A 19,362-nucleotide genomic window follows, 5' to 3' on the forward strand; every position below is an offset into this window, starting at 1 on the left:
GACGAGCGGTGAGAGGTGCTGCAGTGCACGTCTCCATTGAAACCAATGGAAATGAGCTTGCAACGCTGATGTGTATATATACAGTCTATGGTCTGGCTCCGTACAAAGTTGTACTCATTAGTATACACTGAAAAAAAAGGCTGTTGGATTCACATGATTTTAACATGGACATCGGTTGCACATATTAAAACCGTGTGTACTCAAAACTATTACATTATGTTAAAGACACACAACTATGTTATGTCAAAGAAACATGACATTGTTGTTAATGTGAATATTTCCTTTAATACAGGTATATTAATTTACCCTATGTTTAACCAACATGACATTTCATGGTTTTGTGGTGAACGCTGTAGTACCCAATAAAGCGTCAGACACATCCACGCCACCCATGCTTCGGTTGCAGTCCAACACAGCGTCAGGAACGGGAACGGTCTTAGTCTGCCACACACCAGCCCGTTTCACTTTCCTCCAGACAGTCAGTCCACTGAAGGCTGCATGCACTGTGGAGCACATGGACACTTCACGGCTGTCCATCCACTTTACGAACAGCAGTATGTTTTTTCTTATCCACCGCAGATCTCCCCTTTCAGACTTTTTTAGGTCATTCAACTCCGTCTGTGGGAAACCAATTCGATTTTTTCGAATGGTCCCACAACAGCCAATTTTTTTGTGGACAAATCCTCAAAGAGGGCAGGGCTGGTGTAGAAGTTGTCAATAAAGATGTGTAGCCCTGACCGAGCAGAAGGAGGGGCAGGAGGTCGGTCACAGAGGAGTAGCTGAGTCCACGACCTGGGAGGAACGTGCTCTTCCCCGTGTACACAAAGAAGTTCCAGGTGTATGCCGTTGAGGAGTCCGCCAGCACAAACAGTTTGAACCCCCACTTTGTTGGCTTGTCCTTCGTGTACTGCTTTATGCTGATGCAGGGACCTTGGATGCCACCATCCTTTCATCTATGGAAATGTTCCGATAGGGATGGAAATGGGCTTTGCAGGCAGTAACGATGTCCGTGTAAAGGGGCTTGATCTTGAAAAGTCTGTCGTACTCAGCGGTGTTCCTTTTGCGATCGTTTTCCTCGTCTTCTTCAGGGTCGCTCATGTGCAGTGACCACATGATGGCTCCGAAGCGGTCCCGGGACATCGCATTAGCTGGGAATTGGAAGTTACATGGCCATTTCTCCCTCCAGTAGTCCGATCGGTTGTGAACGGGGACGAGGCTTGAGAAAATGATAATTGACAGGAAAATATAGAAATCCCTCACAGTCAGCATTTTCCGTGTGAATGAATACATTTAGTGACTATAGATGAATATTTCATTCCATTACAATGGAATGTAATATAATATATTCATTCACTGGCCTATACTTTAGTAAATGTAACAGACAAGAAACACTATTTGGTATTTTTGTAAATAATTCATCTAATTCCTGCCAAACATACCATTTTGCATGTGAATTTACATTACATTTCATTTATCAGATGCTTTTATTTACTATGTGAATAATCGTACACCAAATAAATAAGTAATAGATGAAAGCAGAGAGATTACATACCTTTCCCGTGGTGGAAGTTCGTCATCAGAGTCACAACGGTCCAGGTTCCGTTCTGGCTGCAGGAGATCCTCGTCGTCAGAATCAACAGGTAACATATCTGCATCACTGTCAACATTACTCACAATTTCCATTGCCTGTAAAGTACTAAGCATCTCTTTCCTGTGAGCCATTATTTGACAAAAGTCAAAGTACAGAAAAAGTCCTAAACGCAAATCTTGTAATCTGCTCTGTTATCTGCTGTCTGCTCTGTGCCGCGTGCGCTCTGGGTCCTGCTGCGATTCCTGCTTCCTTACGTAGTAAACACTGCGTAGAGACTGGCTGGCATTCCTCATACTTTACGCAGGACCATATTTCTGGAACCCATTGGTCGATTTGTGTGATTTACACCTTTTTCTTAACCATTACATCCAATAGAATCGAGGGGCAGTTCCCAAATCCACGTAAACATTACCATAGCGGACGTAATAGAGAAGCAAACGAAGCATAATCCGAAGTACAAGCCTGGACGGCAAAACTTTATACCCAGTATATTGCCATAAATATGATGGTGGATTATCAGTAAAAATATCTACGTGACACAAAGACATTGGATTAACCTTGAGCGGCGTTTTTATTCCGTTGAACACAACTTTGGATCACAAATCAAAAGAGGTAAGACGTAGAAATTGTTATGGTTTTGAAACCGTATGTTGTTTTCTTTCTCTTTTCTGGCTGATAGCTCCGCGAATTCTGGTCGTACAGTGATGACATTTGTTACAGGCTTGGTCTGTCACTTTAAGAGTAGCAGCCGCAAGGGGTTGTGGGTTTTGGAGTCTCTGTGTGTGTAAAATGTGATGGCCAAGGCGAAGTGCGGAGTTATGAAGAGAGAGACGAAAGTGGTAAGAAAAGGAAAAGTAACTAGTCTGTATGTATGCAATACAGTGTCAATGTAACTGATTAGTCTGAAGAACGTGAATAAACGGAGGTTCTTCCCACGGCACCCGAACGCCCCGTTTCCATCCTTTTTCCCCTCGAAATGTCTGGGCAGCTGGTTACCGGCTGACAACGAGCCGAAGTCAGAAACCACCAATGTGTATTTGAAACTACGGTTTCGGTGCCGAGATACCGTTAGTAGAAAGGTAACACATTACATGTGTGGAATCTGTGGAGCCTCAGCTTGCTAGTCGATATCTTGTTTGTGCAGTGACGATAAGTAATAAGGGCATTTCTACCGTGAGTTCTGTGCAAAAATGCGTTAGCATTAATTAGCATTTTTTCGCTCAGGGCTCATTCAGAGGCTTGGTATTACTCTTATGTTTCTTTTAGCTAAAAATGGTTCATATTGTTAGTTAGCGGAGTTTCTTCCCGTTAATTGGGTATGGAACATTAATAGTTTCATAAATGTTAAGAAGCCCTGAGAGAAAGTCTCGAGAAAAAAACGTTCACGAGCGCCGATCGGAGGGGCCCTCGTGCTTAAGAGGTTAATGTTGATATGTTTTACTGTTGAAATGTAATAAATGTTTAAATGTACAAATGTTTAAGAAGAAGAGTGTGTAGATCTGCAGTTCAGGATTCATGATTCAAAGGTGTTATCATCAGATGCTCAGCAGCTACAGTGGAGCCGCAGAGACACGGAGACACGGAGACACGGAGAAAGGACATTCTCCTGACCTGAGCTCCTCCATTAGAGCAACAAATAGAATAACATACAGAAATACAATTAAAAAGCAGTGCAAGAAGTCTGTATCCATGTAGATAGAATATGAAATTACATAATGTACATTAAGACAATTAAGTCGTAATCCCATAGTCACGATAGAGCCATGGCAACCATGAAGCCTTCTTTGCTGCTTTTGTGGCAGACTACAGCGTCACTTACAGGCCTGGCATATGTACTACAGCGTCTCCAGCGCTTTCGAGCGGTCTTGTGTGAACCTTCGCGGTTTTGGTGCCTGTTGCGTGTGGACGGAAGACTTTTTTGATAAGGTTTGCGGTCCGTTATCCTTATCATCCTCGTGTGGCAAGGTCTTTAGCCATTGAGAACATCAATTCGTAACTTACCTCGTTTAAAGCACTTTTGTTTTAATACTATGGATTTAGTTGACACTACTAGCCGAGTTTCTTTTGTGCAATATCTCGCGGGCAGGTACATTGAATTAGAAGAGGTAGAAGAAGAAGAAGAAGAAGAAGAAGAAGAAGAAGAAGAAGAAGAAGAAGTAGTAGAAGAAGAAATACGCTAACACTACAAACAGGCACAACACTGTTACTCTGTTTTTACTGACATGTAACATTTGATTTCACCTTGCTCTGTTTTTTAACGCACTTTCAAAAAAGGGAACATTTTTGGGAGTTTCAACCGGGTACCGGCCTCCGGAAACGGGGACGCTTTGGTCCCCCATCCCACTGTGTTCACAGCTAAGCACACACGCTAACATTAAAGGTCCCATGTCATGGCCATTCCTACTGGTCATAATTCCATTGTTGAGGTCTACTAGAATAGATTTACATTGTTCAATGTTCCAAACTCTCATTGGTTTCTCATACAGCATCTCTAGTATGTGTATTCACTCTCTGTCCTACACGGCTTGTTGGAGAAAATCTCAAATGTCCGAGAGCAAGTGAATGCAGCACAAGACGCGAGCCTTGTAACCCCTCCCCCGGCCCTGGCGCGAGCCTGGAAATATGATTGGCGGCGATTTCATTTGAACGGGGGGACGGCGCAAAACGAGAAGCATTTCGGATCCAAGTAGACGGGAGGAATGAGGTACAGTATGTGCAGTCTACAGTGACAGAGACGAGCCTGTCAGGTTTGGCTGCAAGGCAAGTTTATTTATATAGCACTTTTCTGTACGCAACAATTCAAAGTGCTTCACAAAACAAATTAAAATACTTTTTAGGAATACATACAGTAAAAACACATATAATGTCATTTTATAACAGGCATTACAAAAGCAAAGATAATAAAATAATAAAAATAAACACCACAGGTATACAGTACATGTTTAAAAGGCATACTGTAGTTCGAATATGAGCAGCTCAATTAAAAGCTATATTTATTGATTTATTGATTTTGCAATACCTGACGAGGCCGGAGATTAAAAACTTGGGTCACAGGTTCCTCAACAGTGCATCACAAGACATCTATCAATATGTGTGTATACCTCCACCATTAAACTGTCATTCTGCACATTTCTTATTCTATCTATATACATCTTATAAGAGTATAATACATATATATAATATCAGTTAAAATAAGTGCTTCAACATAGTTAACATTGCTGGAGGTATACACAAAGTTTTTCATTCATTGCATAACTACACCGTTTGTGAATATGATGTCAATAAACCTTAGAAAATCTTGAAGTCTTGAAAGGGATGTCCAAAATAGTCATTATATACAGTCTTTAATGAACTATTAGTAGAGAATAACGAGTAATGAATATACTTTATAGGGATCCTATTAATATCTAATAATAAAAATAATGAAATTCAATAACATGCTTTAACCACCAGGTGTCCCTTTCTATCAGCTGTTCACCTTTATGGTGTAAATACAGCCTATCTACTGATTGGATCAAATATAAAAGTCAGCCTAATTAGTGTTGATCCTAAGAGACGTATTGTGTGAAAAGAAATGGAAGATGTTGTTTAATTGTTGATATGTTTATGATCCACGTCACGTTTTCAGTTTTGGCGGCAGTTCCTCATGTTTGTCTAGAAGTCCTCTCAGCAGGGCTCTGTAAATAGAGAACTACGGCAGATCTGTAATATGTAATGCAGCCGAACCGTGTATTAAATGCCGTTATGTGATGACCTTCAAAGAGAAAAGCAAGCACACTCGGAATAAAGTATTATTTTATTTTTTTAAATGTTTTCGGTATTTGTTAATGACGATGTGATGTGAGATGTGAGACTGGAATTGCACAGGAGAAAATAACGTATCTTTAGATGCGGATCTTGTTAAACTAATACGTTTGCGCTGTGGACCAACACTATACATTGACGGGGAAGGGGGTAGCAATAAAGATAACACCATTAAAAAGTTACCCAACATAACAGAAATAATATCGATAGCAGCGTCCCTAGCAACCACCTTGGTGACAATGAAAACGTTGTATAGACACAATTTCCTGAAGTAATCTTCGTAATAAATAGCAAACTAAAGATCATGTCCATCCATTGCACACATCATCTGAAATAACAACTCATATTTCTCGCATCAAATGACATCAAAACGCATTTTAATGTCCAAACTAACTTTAAAATAGGCATTTTACACCGAGAATAAAACAAAGGTCGGCCATATTTTTTTTTTCTGCAGGGAGACATGTGAAGATCACGTGACATAGACGCCAGCCATTGGAATGAATGGTGAACAAAAACGTAGGGATCTTACAATTTCAGAGGCGTGTTGTAGAAATACTACGTCCTACGTTGTGGACCAACGTAGTTATTACACGTTTTTTTGTGAGACTGGGTTGGAATACACTATTGCAGTAGTCGAGTCTACTAAAGATAAAAGCATGAACAAGCTTTTCTAAGTCCTGTTGAGACATTAGTTTTTTAATCCTCGATATGTTCTTCAGGCTGTGCTCAGCATTGAATCAAAATGCACCATAGCTTTAGATCGTAATACGTTGTGAGGCGTTTTGCTGATCAAGATGCTAATCGCCACATTCAGCTGAGGCATGCCAGCTTGATGCTCTGCTCACGGATGACTCGATGAGAATAACAAACTGTTAAGATGATGACCTTGTATGTGAGTAAATATATGTTTGTCTTTGTGGGGGTCTGCCCCCAAAGAACTGTTTCAAGTCCTGAGAAAGTCAAATCAGAAGGTGTGTAAAACTACACTGCCCAGCCAACAGAAAGTAACCACTTTGATTTAACAGGCCAGTAGGTAAGGACTCTCCACTGGATCATAACTGCAGCGATGTATATGTTTTAGCTGAATACACGTTTTCTAACCCTAACTGATGCAGTTAGTCATTTCTTTAGTGTTTGTTCTTTCTGATGTAAAGTCCAGGTTGTAACTGTTTGCAGTAAAGTTGTGGGGCGCTGTTTCAATCTTTTGATACACAATAGTAATTACTTGTCTTTCAAATTTGAAGGAGGGTGAGCAAGAATCTTGAGGAACGTTCATCTTTAACTCTCCAAAAAATATAGTTTATTTAATAATAAATGAATATGTGAATCTTAACAGTGATTGACAGCTGATTGGAATAATATGATTGTTAATAGTATCATATTAATTCAGACAAACATCGATGAGACAGTTAATTAATGTACTTATTGCAGCAGTCTGCATAGATTTGGTACCCCTGACGGTCTAAGAGTGAGACAAACTCATTCAGTTATTGATCAGTTAAAATTCATTACATTTTGTCTGCCACCTTATTTATTTATATTAAAGGCTTTACTGATGTGCCACAATAATGTCACCTAATGTTATTGTGTCAAAATATCAATATTGTGGCTTTCCGAGTTAACATTAATTGATATGACTGTGATTAAATCAGCATATACTTCTGCCAGGGGATGCCACCCCTCAAAATCTCGTGCCACCCTCTGGCAACCTCATGAATGTTTTTCTAGATCCGCCCCTGAGTGTGGCTTGATATTGAGTAAGAAAAAGGTTTATAACGCTGTGAGAATGGGTCTGCGGAGAGCATTTCTCCGCCATCCCAACTCGTCTATTACCAACCATGGAGCTCTGTGCAAGTCAATGGGACTCCCTGTTAGTTGAAAATGTACGCTAAAGGTCCCCACCCCTCCTGGTGTGTGAGGAGCTCCGCGTATTGGTCCGTTCTGGTTCCCGGAAGAAACAAATGTAAAAAGAGAAATCCCCAACGAGGCGTTCTGGGGCAGACAGGTCTTCTCTGTGTTAGAGTGTTACTCCCTACAGGGTGTACTCTGAGGGTTTTGACTCTGCAGACCGTTCACATGCAGATAACCTTCATAACACACAAGGGGACGGGCAAGAACCGGAAAAGCATGACATGGGACCTTTAAGACTACAAGCTCACTTTGGGATGAGGCTTCTTACACGTTGCTTGACTGCCCCACATATCTGATCCAAACATAGTAACGTGTATTGGGGGAAATAATTATTAAAGTTATTTAATAATTGTGACATTTATTTTACTTTTTGAAGGATGAACGATGCTCAAAGAGAGGGGGCAAAGAATACATCTGGTTCAGGGTCCTTGTGATTGGTAAGAGCATTGGGGGGGGTCAGGGTCCGTGTGATTGGTCAGAGCATTGGGGGGGGTCAGGGTCCGTGTGATTGGTCAGAGCATTGGGGGGGTCAGGGTCCGTGTGATTGGTCAGAGCATTGGGGGGGTCAGGGTCCATGTGATTGGTCAGAGAGCGTTGAGGCCACTCCCCTCTGCTTCCTTCAGTTCTTTTAAAGCCACGCCCTCTGTTGTGGCCACGCCCTTTTTCAAAGCCACGCCTGCTTCTGGTTGGAGAGGGGCTAGGTTTGTTTCCAACCTGAACAAAAACAATGTATATAAGCAAGGATGCTAACACAGCTAACTCTGTTAATAAAGCTAACAGGGATATATATACCCTTTCAGAGCTAATAAGAATAACTCTGTTAACAAAGCTACACCGATGACCCTGTCCCGGCTGATAATGCTAACAAAGGTTATACTTACAATGCTGGCACTGCTAACACTAGCACAGCTGATTCAGCTATCTTACAGAGCGACAAATTAAGCTGCTAGCCGTTAGCTTACCCGTTCTCCTCCACGTCCTCGATGGTGTCGGGCAGCGGCTTGTTGAGCGTCTCCGGCAGGAAGCAGGCGAAGACGCTGGCTATCACCGCCGCCCCCCCGTAAACAACACTGGGCAGGGCAGGGAGTACCTGGGAAATGTAGTCCATCAGAAGGGTTAGCATGAATTACGTAGGAAGGGGAAGATGCATCTGACTCCTGGACGTACTTACAAACATGGGACAAAAAACAACAACAACAATAATGATAACATGTTCAACGAGAGACCTCATCAAGGATCAGGACCGCGGGCGCCGCCATGCTGCCGACCCTCGCCATGGTGGAAACAAAGCCCATTCCTGTCTGCCTGCACACACACACACACACACACACACACACACACACACACACACACACACACACACACACACACACACACACATACACACACACACACACACACAGAGATGATGCATGGCTGTGTAATGTATGTATACTGTATGTATTTAAATATGTACGGGGGCTCACCTGAGCACGGTGGGGTACAGCTCACCTGTGTATAGGTACACAGTGGTGAAGGAGGCCGAGGTGAAGCATTTACCCAGACAGGCCAGCGTGGTGCGAACCGTCTGCATGTCTGTGGGGGGAGTACACTTGTCTCTCACACCTCATTACACTCTGTGTGTGTGTGTGTGTGTGTGTGTGTGTGTGTGTGTGTGTGTGTGTGTGTGTGTGTGTGTGTGTGTGTGTGTGTGTGTGTGTGTGTGTGTGTGTGTGTGTGTGTGTGTGTGTGTGTGTGTGTGTGTGTGTTACCTGCAGGGACTAGGATGTTGGCGAAGATGAAGAGGGCGGAGACGAACAGGCAGGTGGCCTGAGAGACGCGTCTCCCCAGGTAACTGAGCATGCCCAGAGCCAACAGCTTGGCGGGAAAATCCATGGCCCCGAAGATCAGCTGGATCTGGTAGATACCCACCTGGACAGGTGGGATGGAGACAGGTTGGACAGGTGGGACGGAGACAGGTTGGACAGGTGGGACAGGAACAGGTTGGACAGGTGGGACAGGAACAGGTGAGACAGGTTGGACAGGTGGGACAGGAACAGGTGAGACAGGAGGACAGGTGAAACAGGAACAGGTGAGACAGGAGGACAGGTGAGACAGGAGGACAGGTGAGACAGGAGGACAGGTGAGACAGGTGGGACAGAGACAGGTTGGACAGGTGGGACAGGAACAGGTTGGACAGGACGGACAGGAACAGGTGAGACAGGTTGGACAGGTGGGACAGGAACAGGTTGGACAGGACAGACAGGAACAGGTGAGACAGGTTGGACAGGTGGGACAGGAACAGGTGAGACAGGAGGACAGGTGAGACAGGAACAGGTGAGACAGGTGGGATCGAGACAGGTTGGATGGAGACAGGTTGGACAGGTGGGATGGAGACAGGTTGGACAGGTGGGATGGAGACAGGTTGGACAGGTGGTACAGGAACAGGTGAGACAGGAGGACAGGTGAGACAGGAACAGGTGAGACAGGAGGAGGTATGTTTGTTCTTTCTGATGTCATTTGATTGTATGTCTCTGTTAGTGAAAACATTCAGAGAGTAACAGGAAGTGTTAGCTTAGCTGCTGTTAGCTTACATGTAGCATCAGTGGTAATCATGTGACTCACCCCAAACTTCTGCAGGTCCATCGCCAGACCATAATACGCAAAGCTGGTGGCAAACCTGCAGGATGACATCACTGTCAGACGGGCATAACTTTATGTACATAGATATATAATTATATAAATATATAATGCAAAATATATCATTTAGATATATAATAATAATGTAAACACACTGCTGCTATCTGACATGTGTATCTGTGTTACATAAGCTTATTGTTTCTCTACTCTGTCAGCTGATAGCAGAACAATAAAGGGTTTTACAGGTGTGGATGTGTTAATGAAGGTGTTAATGAAGATGTAGATGTGTTAATGAAGGTGTTAATGAAGATGTGGATGTGTTAATGAAGGTGTTAATGAAGGTGTGGATATGTTAATGAAGGTGTGGATGTGTTAATGAAGGTGTGGATGTGTTAATGAAGGTGTGGATGTGTTAATGAAGGTGTTAATGAAGGTGTGTTTATGTTAATAAGGTTTATTAAACTCCCACCAGACGACCAGCAGGCAGATGGAGATGCGTCTCATTTGTCTCGTCCTCAGAAGGTCGTACGCCGTGAAGGTTAAGCGGCTCAACTCCATCTCCTTCTTCATGTGGGAGTGCAGCACCTGCGGGTCACACGGTGCCAAGCTCAGTTTCTCATTGGACATCACAGGTCACAGGGTGCCAAGCTCAGCTTCTCATTGGACATCAAGGTCACAGGGTGCCGAGCTCAGCTTCTCATTGGACATCACAGGTCACACGGTGCCGAGCTCAGCGTCTCATTGGACATCAAAGGTCACACAGTGCCGAGCTCAGCTTCTCATTGGACATCACAGGTCACACAGTGCCGAGGTCAGCGTCTCATTGGACATCACAGGTCACAGGGTGCCGAGCTCAGCCTCTCATTGGACATCACAGGTCACACGGTGCCGAACTCAGATTCTCATTGGTCATCACAGGTCACACGGTGCCGAGCTCAGCTTCTCATTGGACATCACAGGTCACACGGTGCCGAGCTCAGCTTCTCATTGGACATCACAGGTCACACAGTGCCGAGCTCAGCTTCTCATTGGACATCACAGGTCACAGGGTGCCGAGCTCAGCGTCTCATTGGACAGCACAGGTCACAGAAAGCCGAGCTCAGCGTCTCATTGGACATCACAGGTCACAGGGTGCCGAGCTCAGCGTCTCCTTGGACATCACAGGTCACACGGTGCCGAGCTCAGCTTCTCATTGGACATCACAGGTCACACGGTGCCGAACTCAGATTCTCATTGGACATCACAGGTCACACGGTGCCGAACTCAGATTCTCATTGGACATCACAGGTCACACATTGCCGAGCTCAGCTTCTCATTGGACAGTAGACATCTCTAAATGTATGAAGGACAGTTGACAGCTTACCTCCAGCGTTAACGTGTCCTTGATGTCTTTCTTCCCGTTGACTCGAGCGACTCGGTGCAGAGACTTCAGAGCGTCTTCAGAACGACGATTCAGAACCAACCAGCGGGCCGACTCCGAGAACCACCTGACCAATCAGAGAGCAGAGCCACCTGAGCAATCAGAGAGCAGAACCTCCTGAGCAATCAGAGAGAAGAACCACCTGACCAATCAGTGAGCAGAACCACCTGACCAATCAGAGAGCAGAGCCACCTGACCAATCAGAGAGCCGAACCACCTGACCAATCAGAGAGCAGAACCTCCTAACCAATCAGAGAGCAGAACCTCCAGAGCAATCAGAGAGAAGAACAACCTGACCAATCAGAGAGCAGAACCAACTGACCAATCAGAGAGTAGAACCACCTGAGCAATCAGAGAGAAGAACCACCTGACCAATCAGAGAACAGAACCTCCAGAACAATCAGAGAGAAGAAACCCCTGACCAATCAGAGAGCAGAACCACCTGACCAATCAGAGAGCAGAACCACCTGAGCAATCAGAGAGAAGATCCACCTGACCAATCAGAGAGCAGAGCCACCTGACCAATCAGAGAGTAGAACCACCTGAGCAATCAGAGAGAAGAACCACCTGACCAATCAGAGAACAGAACCTCCAGAACAATCAGAGAGAAGAAACCCCTGACCAATCAGAGAGCAGAACCACCTGACCAATCAGAGAGCAGAACCACCTGAGCAATCAGAGAGAAGATCCACCTGACCAATCAGAGAGCAGAGCCACCTGACCAATCAGAGAGCAGAACCACCTGAGCAATCAGAGAGCAGAAAAGCCAGACCAATCATTGAGCAGAACCTCCTGATGCTTTTATTTTTGAAAGGCACTGGCCAGGAGTAGGAGAAGAACAGGAACTGGGGCAGAGGCTTTTATTGTGAAAGGCACTGGCTAACTGTAGGAGAAGAACAGGAACTGGGGCAGAGGCTTTTATTGTGAAAGGCACTGGCTAACTGTAGGAGAAGAACAGGAACTGGGGCAGAGGCTTTTATTGTGAAAGGCACTGGCCAGGAGTAGGAGAAGAACAGGAACCTGGGCAGAGGCTTTTATTGTGAAAGGCACTGGCCAGCTGTAGGAGAAGAACAGGAACTGGGGCAGAGGCTTTTATTGTGAAAGGCACTGGCCAACTGTAGGAGAAAAACAGGAACTGGGGCAGAGGCTTTTATTATGAAAGGCACTGGCCAACTGTAGGAGAAGAACAGGAACTGGGGCAGAGGCTTTTATTTTGAAAGGCACTGGCCAGGAGTAGGAGAAGAACAGGAACTGGGGCAGAGGCTTTTATTGTGAAAGGCACTGGCCAGGAGTAGGCGGAGAACAGGAACTGGGGCAGAGGCTTTTATTTTGAAAGGCACTGACCAGGCGTAGGAGAAGAACAGGATCTCGGGCGGAGGCTTTTATTTTGAAAGGCACTGACCAGGCATAGGAGAAGAACAGGAACTGGGGCAGAGGCTTTTATTGTGAAAGGCACTGGCTAACTGTAGGAGAAGAACAGGAACTGGGGCAGAGGCTTTTATTTTGAAAGGCACTGGCCAGGAGTAGGAGCAGAACTGGAACCTGGACAGAGGCTTTTATTGTGAAAGGCACTGGCCAGCTGTAGGAGAAGAACAGGAACTGGGGCAGAGGCTTTTATTTTGAAAGGCACTGGCCAGGAGTAGGAGCAGAACTGGAACCTGGACAGAGGCTTTTATTGTGAAAGGCACTGGCCAGGAGTAGGAGAAGAACAGGAACTGGGGCAGAGGCTTTTATTGTGAAAGGCACTGGCCAGGAGTAGGCGAAGAACAGGAACTGGGGCAGAGGCTTTTATTTTGAAAGGCACTGACCAGGCGTAGGAGAAGAACAGGATCTCGGGCAGAGGCTTTTATTTTGAAAGGCACTGACCAGGCATAGGAGAAGAACAGGAACTGGGCTAGAGGCTTTTATTGTGAAAGGCACTGACCAGGCGTAGGAGAAGAACAGGAACTGAGGCAGAGGCTTTTATTTTGAAAGGCACTGACCAGGAGTAGGAGAAGAACAGGAACTGGGGCAGACACACCACCAGCTGAAGTTTCCTCCAGTCTCTCAGCCAATAGGCAAGCCCCGCCAGGATCATCTGACCAAACGTGAAGAAGAAGGAAGTGAGAGTTCCAACCAGAGTCCTCTGTTTGGTGGGGATCCACTCCACCTCTGCAGACAGACAGGTAGTTAGAGAGAGACAGGTGGTTAGAGGCAGACAGGTGGTTAGAGAGACAGGTGGTTAGAGAGAGACAGGTGGTTAGAGAGAGACAGGTGGTTAGAGAGACAGGTGGTTAGAGAGAGACAGGTGGTTAGAGAGACAGACAGGTGGTTAGAGAGAGACAGGTGGTTAGAGGCAGACAGGTGGTTAGAGAGACAGACAGGTGGTTAGAGACAGACAGGTGGTTAGAGAGAGACAAGTGGTTAGAGGCAGACAGGTGGTTAGAGAGACAGGTGGTTAGAGAGAGACAGGTGGTTAGAGAGAGACAGGTGGTTAGAGAGAGACAGGTGGTTAGAGGCAGACAGGTGGTTAGAGACAGACAGGTGGTTAGAGGCAGACAGGTGGTTAGAGACAGACAGGTGGTTAGAGAGAGACAGGTTGTTAGAGAGACAGGTAGCAGGTAGACAGGTACTCAGAGAGACTCCGTTCTGAATAACTCCAGAGACAGACAGATAGACAGACAGACAGACAGACAGACAGACAGACAGACAGACAGACAGGTAGCAGGTAGAGAGGTACTCAGAGACTCCGTTCAGACAGACAGACAGACAAACAGGTACCATCTTTCTTCTCAGTGCAGCTAGGTGCCTTCTCCTCTGCCAAAGCCCCTCTTACCAGTGGGGTTCCCCAAGGCTCGATTCTGGGCCCCATCCTTTTTCTACTGTCCATACTGCCCCTAGGTTCAATTCTCACAAAACACAACCTCCCTTTCCACTGCTACGCCGACGATGTACAGATATATCTGCCTCTCAATTCAAATGTCAACTCACTACAGCAGTTGATGGACTGCTTAGCAGAGATCAAATCCTGGCTGAGCCAAAACTTCCTCAACCTCAACGAGAGCAAGACCGAGGTCATCTTTTTTGGACCCCGACCTCCAGCCTCTCCGGTTGGTATTCTGGGCTCCCTCAATAAAAACATCCTCCCCTCTGTCACGAACCTTGGAGTGACCTTCAGTAGACTATTGGCCAAGACCAAGTCGTTTTTATCTTTTAAAGACCTAGAAAGGGTTATTAACGCCTTTGTTACCTCGAGACTGGATTACTGCAACGCTCTGTACGTGGGTACGGATCAGGCCTCAATCAGACGCCTGCAGCTAGTGCAGAACGCCGCTGCACGTCTTCTGACTGGCCACAAAGAGCGTGACCACATCCCCCCAACTCTGGCCTCACTGCACTGGCTTCCAGTTCGGTTCAGAACTGATTTTAAAATCCTTTTATTTGTTTTAAAGCCCTAAATGGGCTGGCTCCGGCCTATATAGCTGAACTCCTCCAGCGCTACACCCCAGAGCCTTAAGGTCTGCTGACCAGCTGCTGCTGGTAGTGCCCCAGACCAGGCTCAAAACCCGAGGGCACCGAGCCTTCAGCTGGTCCCAGGCTCTGGAACACTCTGCCCCTCCATGTGAGGTCGGCCCAGACCCTAGGGGTTTTTAAATCTACACTGAAGACTCACTTCTTCTCTCTGGCCTTCTAGCCTCTTCTTATCAAGCTCCACTTTTGAGGAATCAGGTTCCAGTTTGTGTTCGTTTTTAAGATTACGCTTACAACCTCTTTTGATAAAGCTTAGAGTGATAAAATGACCAAACGAGAGTGCTTTGATGCAGACACGCTGTGCCTCTTCACCTACATTTTGGTTCTTGCTCTTTCACTTAAATCCTAAAAGCTTGGATCTTATATTTAAAACTAAGGTTATAACTACTTATCATTCTTCTAAATCTATTCTCTCTCTACTTCTCATACTCTCTACTCCTTTAATCTATTCGTTCTATTTTCTCTTTATCCAAACCTTTCCCCTCTCTGACCTCTGGAGGTTTATTAGAGGGTAACAGGTTGCAGAGAGGCTTAGCCCGGCCGGGGAGTGTGGAACGTAGTCACTGACCCACTCCTACCTCTGAACAGTTCAGGTTCCAGTGGGGACCTCTCTCCCTGCGTGTGCCTCTCCACCTCTGTTTCCTACTTCTTACTTGCTACCCTTTCCCCTCAACCTATCCTAAGGGAGTGCATGTATGTAGACACGTTAGTTTAGCTGCTATAGGCTTGGACTGTCGGGCAGGGGCGGACTGGGACTAAAACTCAGCCCTGGAAGCTGACCCAGTCCGGCCACATGAAATGTCAAATTTTAGAAATCTGCTGTTTATTATTTAAAGTTTTACGTCCGATTCGCTCCTTTTCCCCTCTCTGTACACAGCTCCAGTTTGGGCATTGGCCTGTCATCAGATTTCATTTTTAGTTGCTGCTGTGGCGGAAGTTTAGTAAAATAGTTTTTGAGGGAATACTCCAAATCTCCACCCTCCATAATTGCACTTGCTTCAGTTGCTTGCTACTTTCTAAGGGCGGTGATGACAGTTACAGTACGAACTGAAGTTGATGCGATTTGATTGGATTGTGAGGCATGACGTGAGCCTCATCTGATTGGTCAATCCCTCCATTTCTTTTCACCAAGGGAAGCCAATTTCGGCTAGCCTCCTCTCGCAACAGAGAGTGCAATCTACTGTTTCACCATAACATCTAGAGGGGCGCTGTTTCACTCTTTGTAAAATACTCAATGAGAATGGGGGAGAGACGGGCCGGCAGAATAATTACCGAAACTAAACAAAGTGTTTTTATTTATTTATTACAATTATAACTACAATCCAAAAAAACAGGGCCTTCAGGAGAAAACGTGACTGAGTTCAGGGGATTACTCCTCACCCACCTCTTGCTCTTGCCTGCACGTGTGCCAGTTGAGCTGGTTCTTCCAGCAGCTCAACTCTGTCTCTCATCATGAACGCAGGAGGCTGGCTGTATATCTGAACTCGCGCCCTCATCATCCTCTTCATCATCGTGCACTTGTTCTAAGCTGCTGCTGATAGTGCTTGTAGCAGCTTCACCTGCTGCGAGTGATTTCACCTTTTCTTCTCTTGCCTTCTCGGCCCCACCTTTTTCTTTTCGTTTTCTTAGATTTGTATCCATGTTTTTTCCTTCTCCCCGTCTGCCGCGGCGTCTAATCCCTTCTCTTCGTGTGGCCGGTCTTTTTTCTTCTTCGTGTGTGATTATTTGACAGATAAGAACCACACAACTGCATTAGCGGCCGCTGTCGCCCTCTGTCGGCCGTCAGAGCAACTTACATGATGACGTTAAACACCATTTTTTTAAAGGGCCGGCCGGCCTTGACGACCGGCCATTCTGTGGTTCTCCAGATTCTACAGATGACCAGTCCGCCCCTGCTGTCGGAGGACACCTTACTTCTTCCTTCTGGCTGTCTGTACCTTTGTACTCTCATGTTCCGATCAACCCAGCTTCCCCCAAATCTCTTTTTGGTGTCTATATCTACGCCGGGATCCTGAGTCGAGGCTAATCCTCTTGCTGTGGTCCTGAGTCCTGGATCCTCAATCCTGAGCACTGGATCTGAGTCCTGGACTTTGAGTCGTGGCTGAACCAGAGTCCTGCACGGGTCTGATTTTCAAGACCCGCTCCCGCCCCGCACCCGCACATATTACCAATTAATTCCGCAACCCGACCCGACCTGTCGGCACAGGATCCACAACCCGACCCGAACCCGCATATATATATGAGCAGTGAAAACGCGCAATTATTAACACATGCAGTTGCATATTTGTCTCAAAAAGCCTGGGATGTTGGTTATTTTCTGCATCTAGGAGGACACCAAAAGCCTCCCAGACGTTGGGTTTCGCTCTTGAGGAAGTGTTGGAAAATGCTGTATTCTCCGTAGAGAACTTCACCTCAGCCATTCAGAATGTGGCGTGCTCAGAAGCAGATTGATGCGCTGCAGAGGTTATGATTATGCACGGTCCCGCGGGGGAGAGGTCTGAGGATTTAAACATTAAACAAAATTAATATTATTTTAATATATTTATTATGCAACACCCGCGACCCGACCCGCATCATCTTTGTTTTACCCAGAACCGAACCCGGAAAAAAGTGTTTGAAAAAATACTACCCGCGAATCACCTTTTTTGCGGGTCACCCGTCGGGTACCCGCGGATACCCGACCCGATGCAGGACTCTGGGCTGAACCTGTCTCTGCGGTCCTGCCTGACTCTCACCATACTACTTCCCTGATGGCTCCCACAAGATTGTTGACATCCTCGTGGATTCATCTTCTTATTACAGACACATGCATTTCCAAACATTCGGTCTACCTATGTTGTAAATGTATTATCTCTTGGATTTACACAAGGCATCTATTGCACGTCTGTCCGTCCTGGGAGAGGGATCCCTCCTCTGCTGCTCTCCCTGAGGTTTCCCCATGTTCCCCTTTAAACTGTGGGTTTCTCTGGAATTTTTTCCTTGTACGATGTGAAGGTCTAAGCACAGAGGGTCTAAGGACAGAGGGTCTGAGGACAAAGGGTCTAAGGACAGTTAGTAGCAGGTAGACAGTACTCAGAGAGACTCCGTTCAGACAAACAGGTAGACAGGCAGACAGACAGGTAGACAGACAGCGGGTAGACAGACAGACAGACAGGTAACAGGTAGACAGACAAACAGGTAGACAGACAAACAGGTAGACAGACAGCAGGTAGACAGACAGACAGACTGAAGGTAGCAGGCAGACAGACAGACAGACAGACAGACAGACAGACTGAAGGTAGCAGACAGACAGACAGACAGACAGACAGACAGACAGACAGACAGACAGACAGACAGACAGGTAACAGGTAGACAGACAAACAGGTAGACAGACAGACAGGCAGACAGACAGACAGACAGACAGACAGACAGACTGAAGGTAGCAGGCAGACAGACAGACAGACAGACAGACAGACTGAAGGTAGCAGACAGACAGACAGACAGACAGACAGACAGACAGACAGACAGACAGACAGACAGACAGACAGACAGACAGGTAGCAGGTAGACAGTACTCAGAGAGAATCCGTTCATAATGACTCCAGAGACAGCCATGCCGCTCAGGAACCTGAAGGCGCAGTAGGTGGAGTACGAGGGAAGGAAAGCCGAGCTGCACCCCAGGACCCCCAGCTGCAGGTAGGACCAGATCAGCACAGACCGCCTCCCATACCTGAGGACACATTCTGATTGGCTGCTGCTCACAGTTCGTGTGTGTGTGTGTGTGTGTGTGTGTGTGTGTGTGTGTGTGTGTGTGTGTGTGTGTGTGTGTGTGTGTGTGTGTGTGTGTGTGTGTGTGTGTGTGTGTGTGTGTGTGTGTGTGTGTGTGTGTGTGTGTGTGTGTGTGTGTGTGTTTGTACCTGTCTGACAGCCCTCCGTACACAATGGCTCCTGTCAGAACGCCCCCCATATAGATGGTCTGGATCATCTGTTTGAGAGGCCGGAAACCACAGACCAGGTCCCACTGATAGACAGACAGGTGAGAGACAGACAGGTGAGAAACAGACAGGTGAGTGACAGACAGGTGAGAGACAGACAGAAGAGAGACAGACAGGAGAGAGAGAGACAATTCAGAGACAGACAGGTGAGAGACAGACAGGAGAGAAACAAACAGGTGAGAGACAGACAGGAGAGAGACAGACAGGAGAGAGACAGACAGGTGAGAGACAGACATGAGAGAGACAGACAGGTCAGAGATAGAGAGGAGAGAGAGAGACAGGAGAGAGACAGACAGGAGAGAGACAGACAGGAGAGAGACAGACAGGAGAGAGACAGACAGGTGAGAGACAGACAGGTCAGAGATAGAGAGGAGAGAGAGAGACAGGAGAGAGACAGACAGGAGAGAGACAGACAGGAGAGAGACAGACAGGAGAGAGACAGACAGGTGAGAGACAGACATGAGAGAGACAGACAGGAGAGAGACAGACAGGTGAGAAACAAACAGGTGAGAGACAGACAGGAGAGAGACA

At 46.2% G+C, this 19,362-nt stretch overlaps 2 protein-coding genes across 2 annotated transcripts in view; both read right to left on the reverse strand.

The window, feature by feature from the left end:
* Positions 1 to 319: 319 nt before the first annotated feature.
* LOC307019616 (uncharacterized protein) lies at positions 320 to 1,945 on the reverse strand. The gene is made up of 2 exons (XM_079650615.1): positions 1,553 to 1,945; positions 320 to 1,216 (listed from the first exon to the last, which is right to left on the reverse strand). The coding sequence occupies exons 1-2, from the start codon at positions 1,720 to 1,722 to the stop codon at positions 913 to 915; spliced, it is 474 nt and encodes a 157-aa protein (XP_079506741.1). The 5' UTR covers positions 1,723 to 1,945; the 3' UTR covers positions 320 to 912.
* Positions 1,946 to 4,320: 2,375 nt separating this feature from the next.
* The window catches only part of LOC307018822 (solute carrier family 22 member 6-like), a 19,654-nt gene continuing 4,612 nt past the window's right edge, over positions 4,321 to 19,362 (reverse strand). The window contains exons 5-15 of the mRNA XM_079649264.1: positions 18,754 to 18,857; positions 18,412 to 18,566; positions 13,331 to 13,499; positions 11,292 to 11,415; positions 10,398 to 10,513; positions 9,914 to 9,968; positions 9,061 to 9,220; positions 8,776 to 8,884; positions 8,536 to 8,614; positions 8,272 to 8,399; positions 4,321 to 8,023 (exon numbers count right to left, since the gene is read on the reverse strand). Coding sequence (XP_079505390.1) covers positions 7,894 to 8,023; positions 8,272 to 8,399; positions 8,536 to 8,614; positions 8,776 to 8,884; positions 9,061 to 9,220; positions 9,914 to 9,968; positions 10,398 to 10,513; positions 11,292 to 11,415; positions 13,331 to 13,499; positions 18,412 to 18,566; positions 18,754 to 18,857 — 1,329 coding nt within the window. The 3' untranslated portion in view covers positions 4,321 to 7,893. The remainder of the gene's footprint in view (positions 8,024 to 8,271; positions 8,400 to 8,535; positions 8,615 to 8,775; positions 8,885 to 9,060; positions 9,221 to 9,913; positions 9,969 to 10,397; positions 10,514 to 11,291; positions 11,416 to 13,330; positions 13,500 to 18,411; positions 18,567 to 18,753; positions 18,858 to 19,362) is intronic.

Source organism: Notothenia rossii, assembly GCF_949606895.1.
Source record: "Notothenia rossii genome assembly, chromosome: 9".
NCBI classification, from domain to species: domain Eukaryota; kingdom Metazoa; phylum Chordata; class Actinopteri; order Perciformes; family Nototheniidae; genus Notothenia; species Notothenia rossii.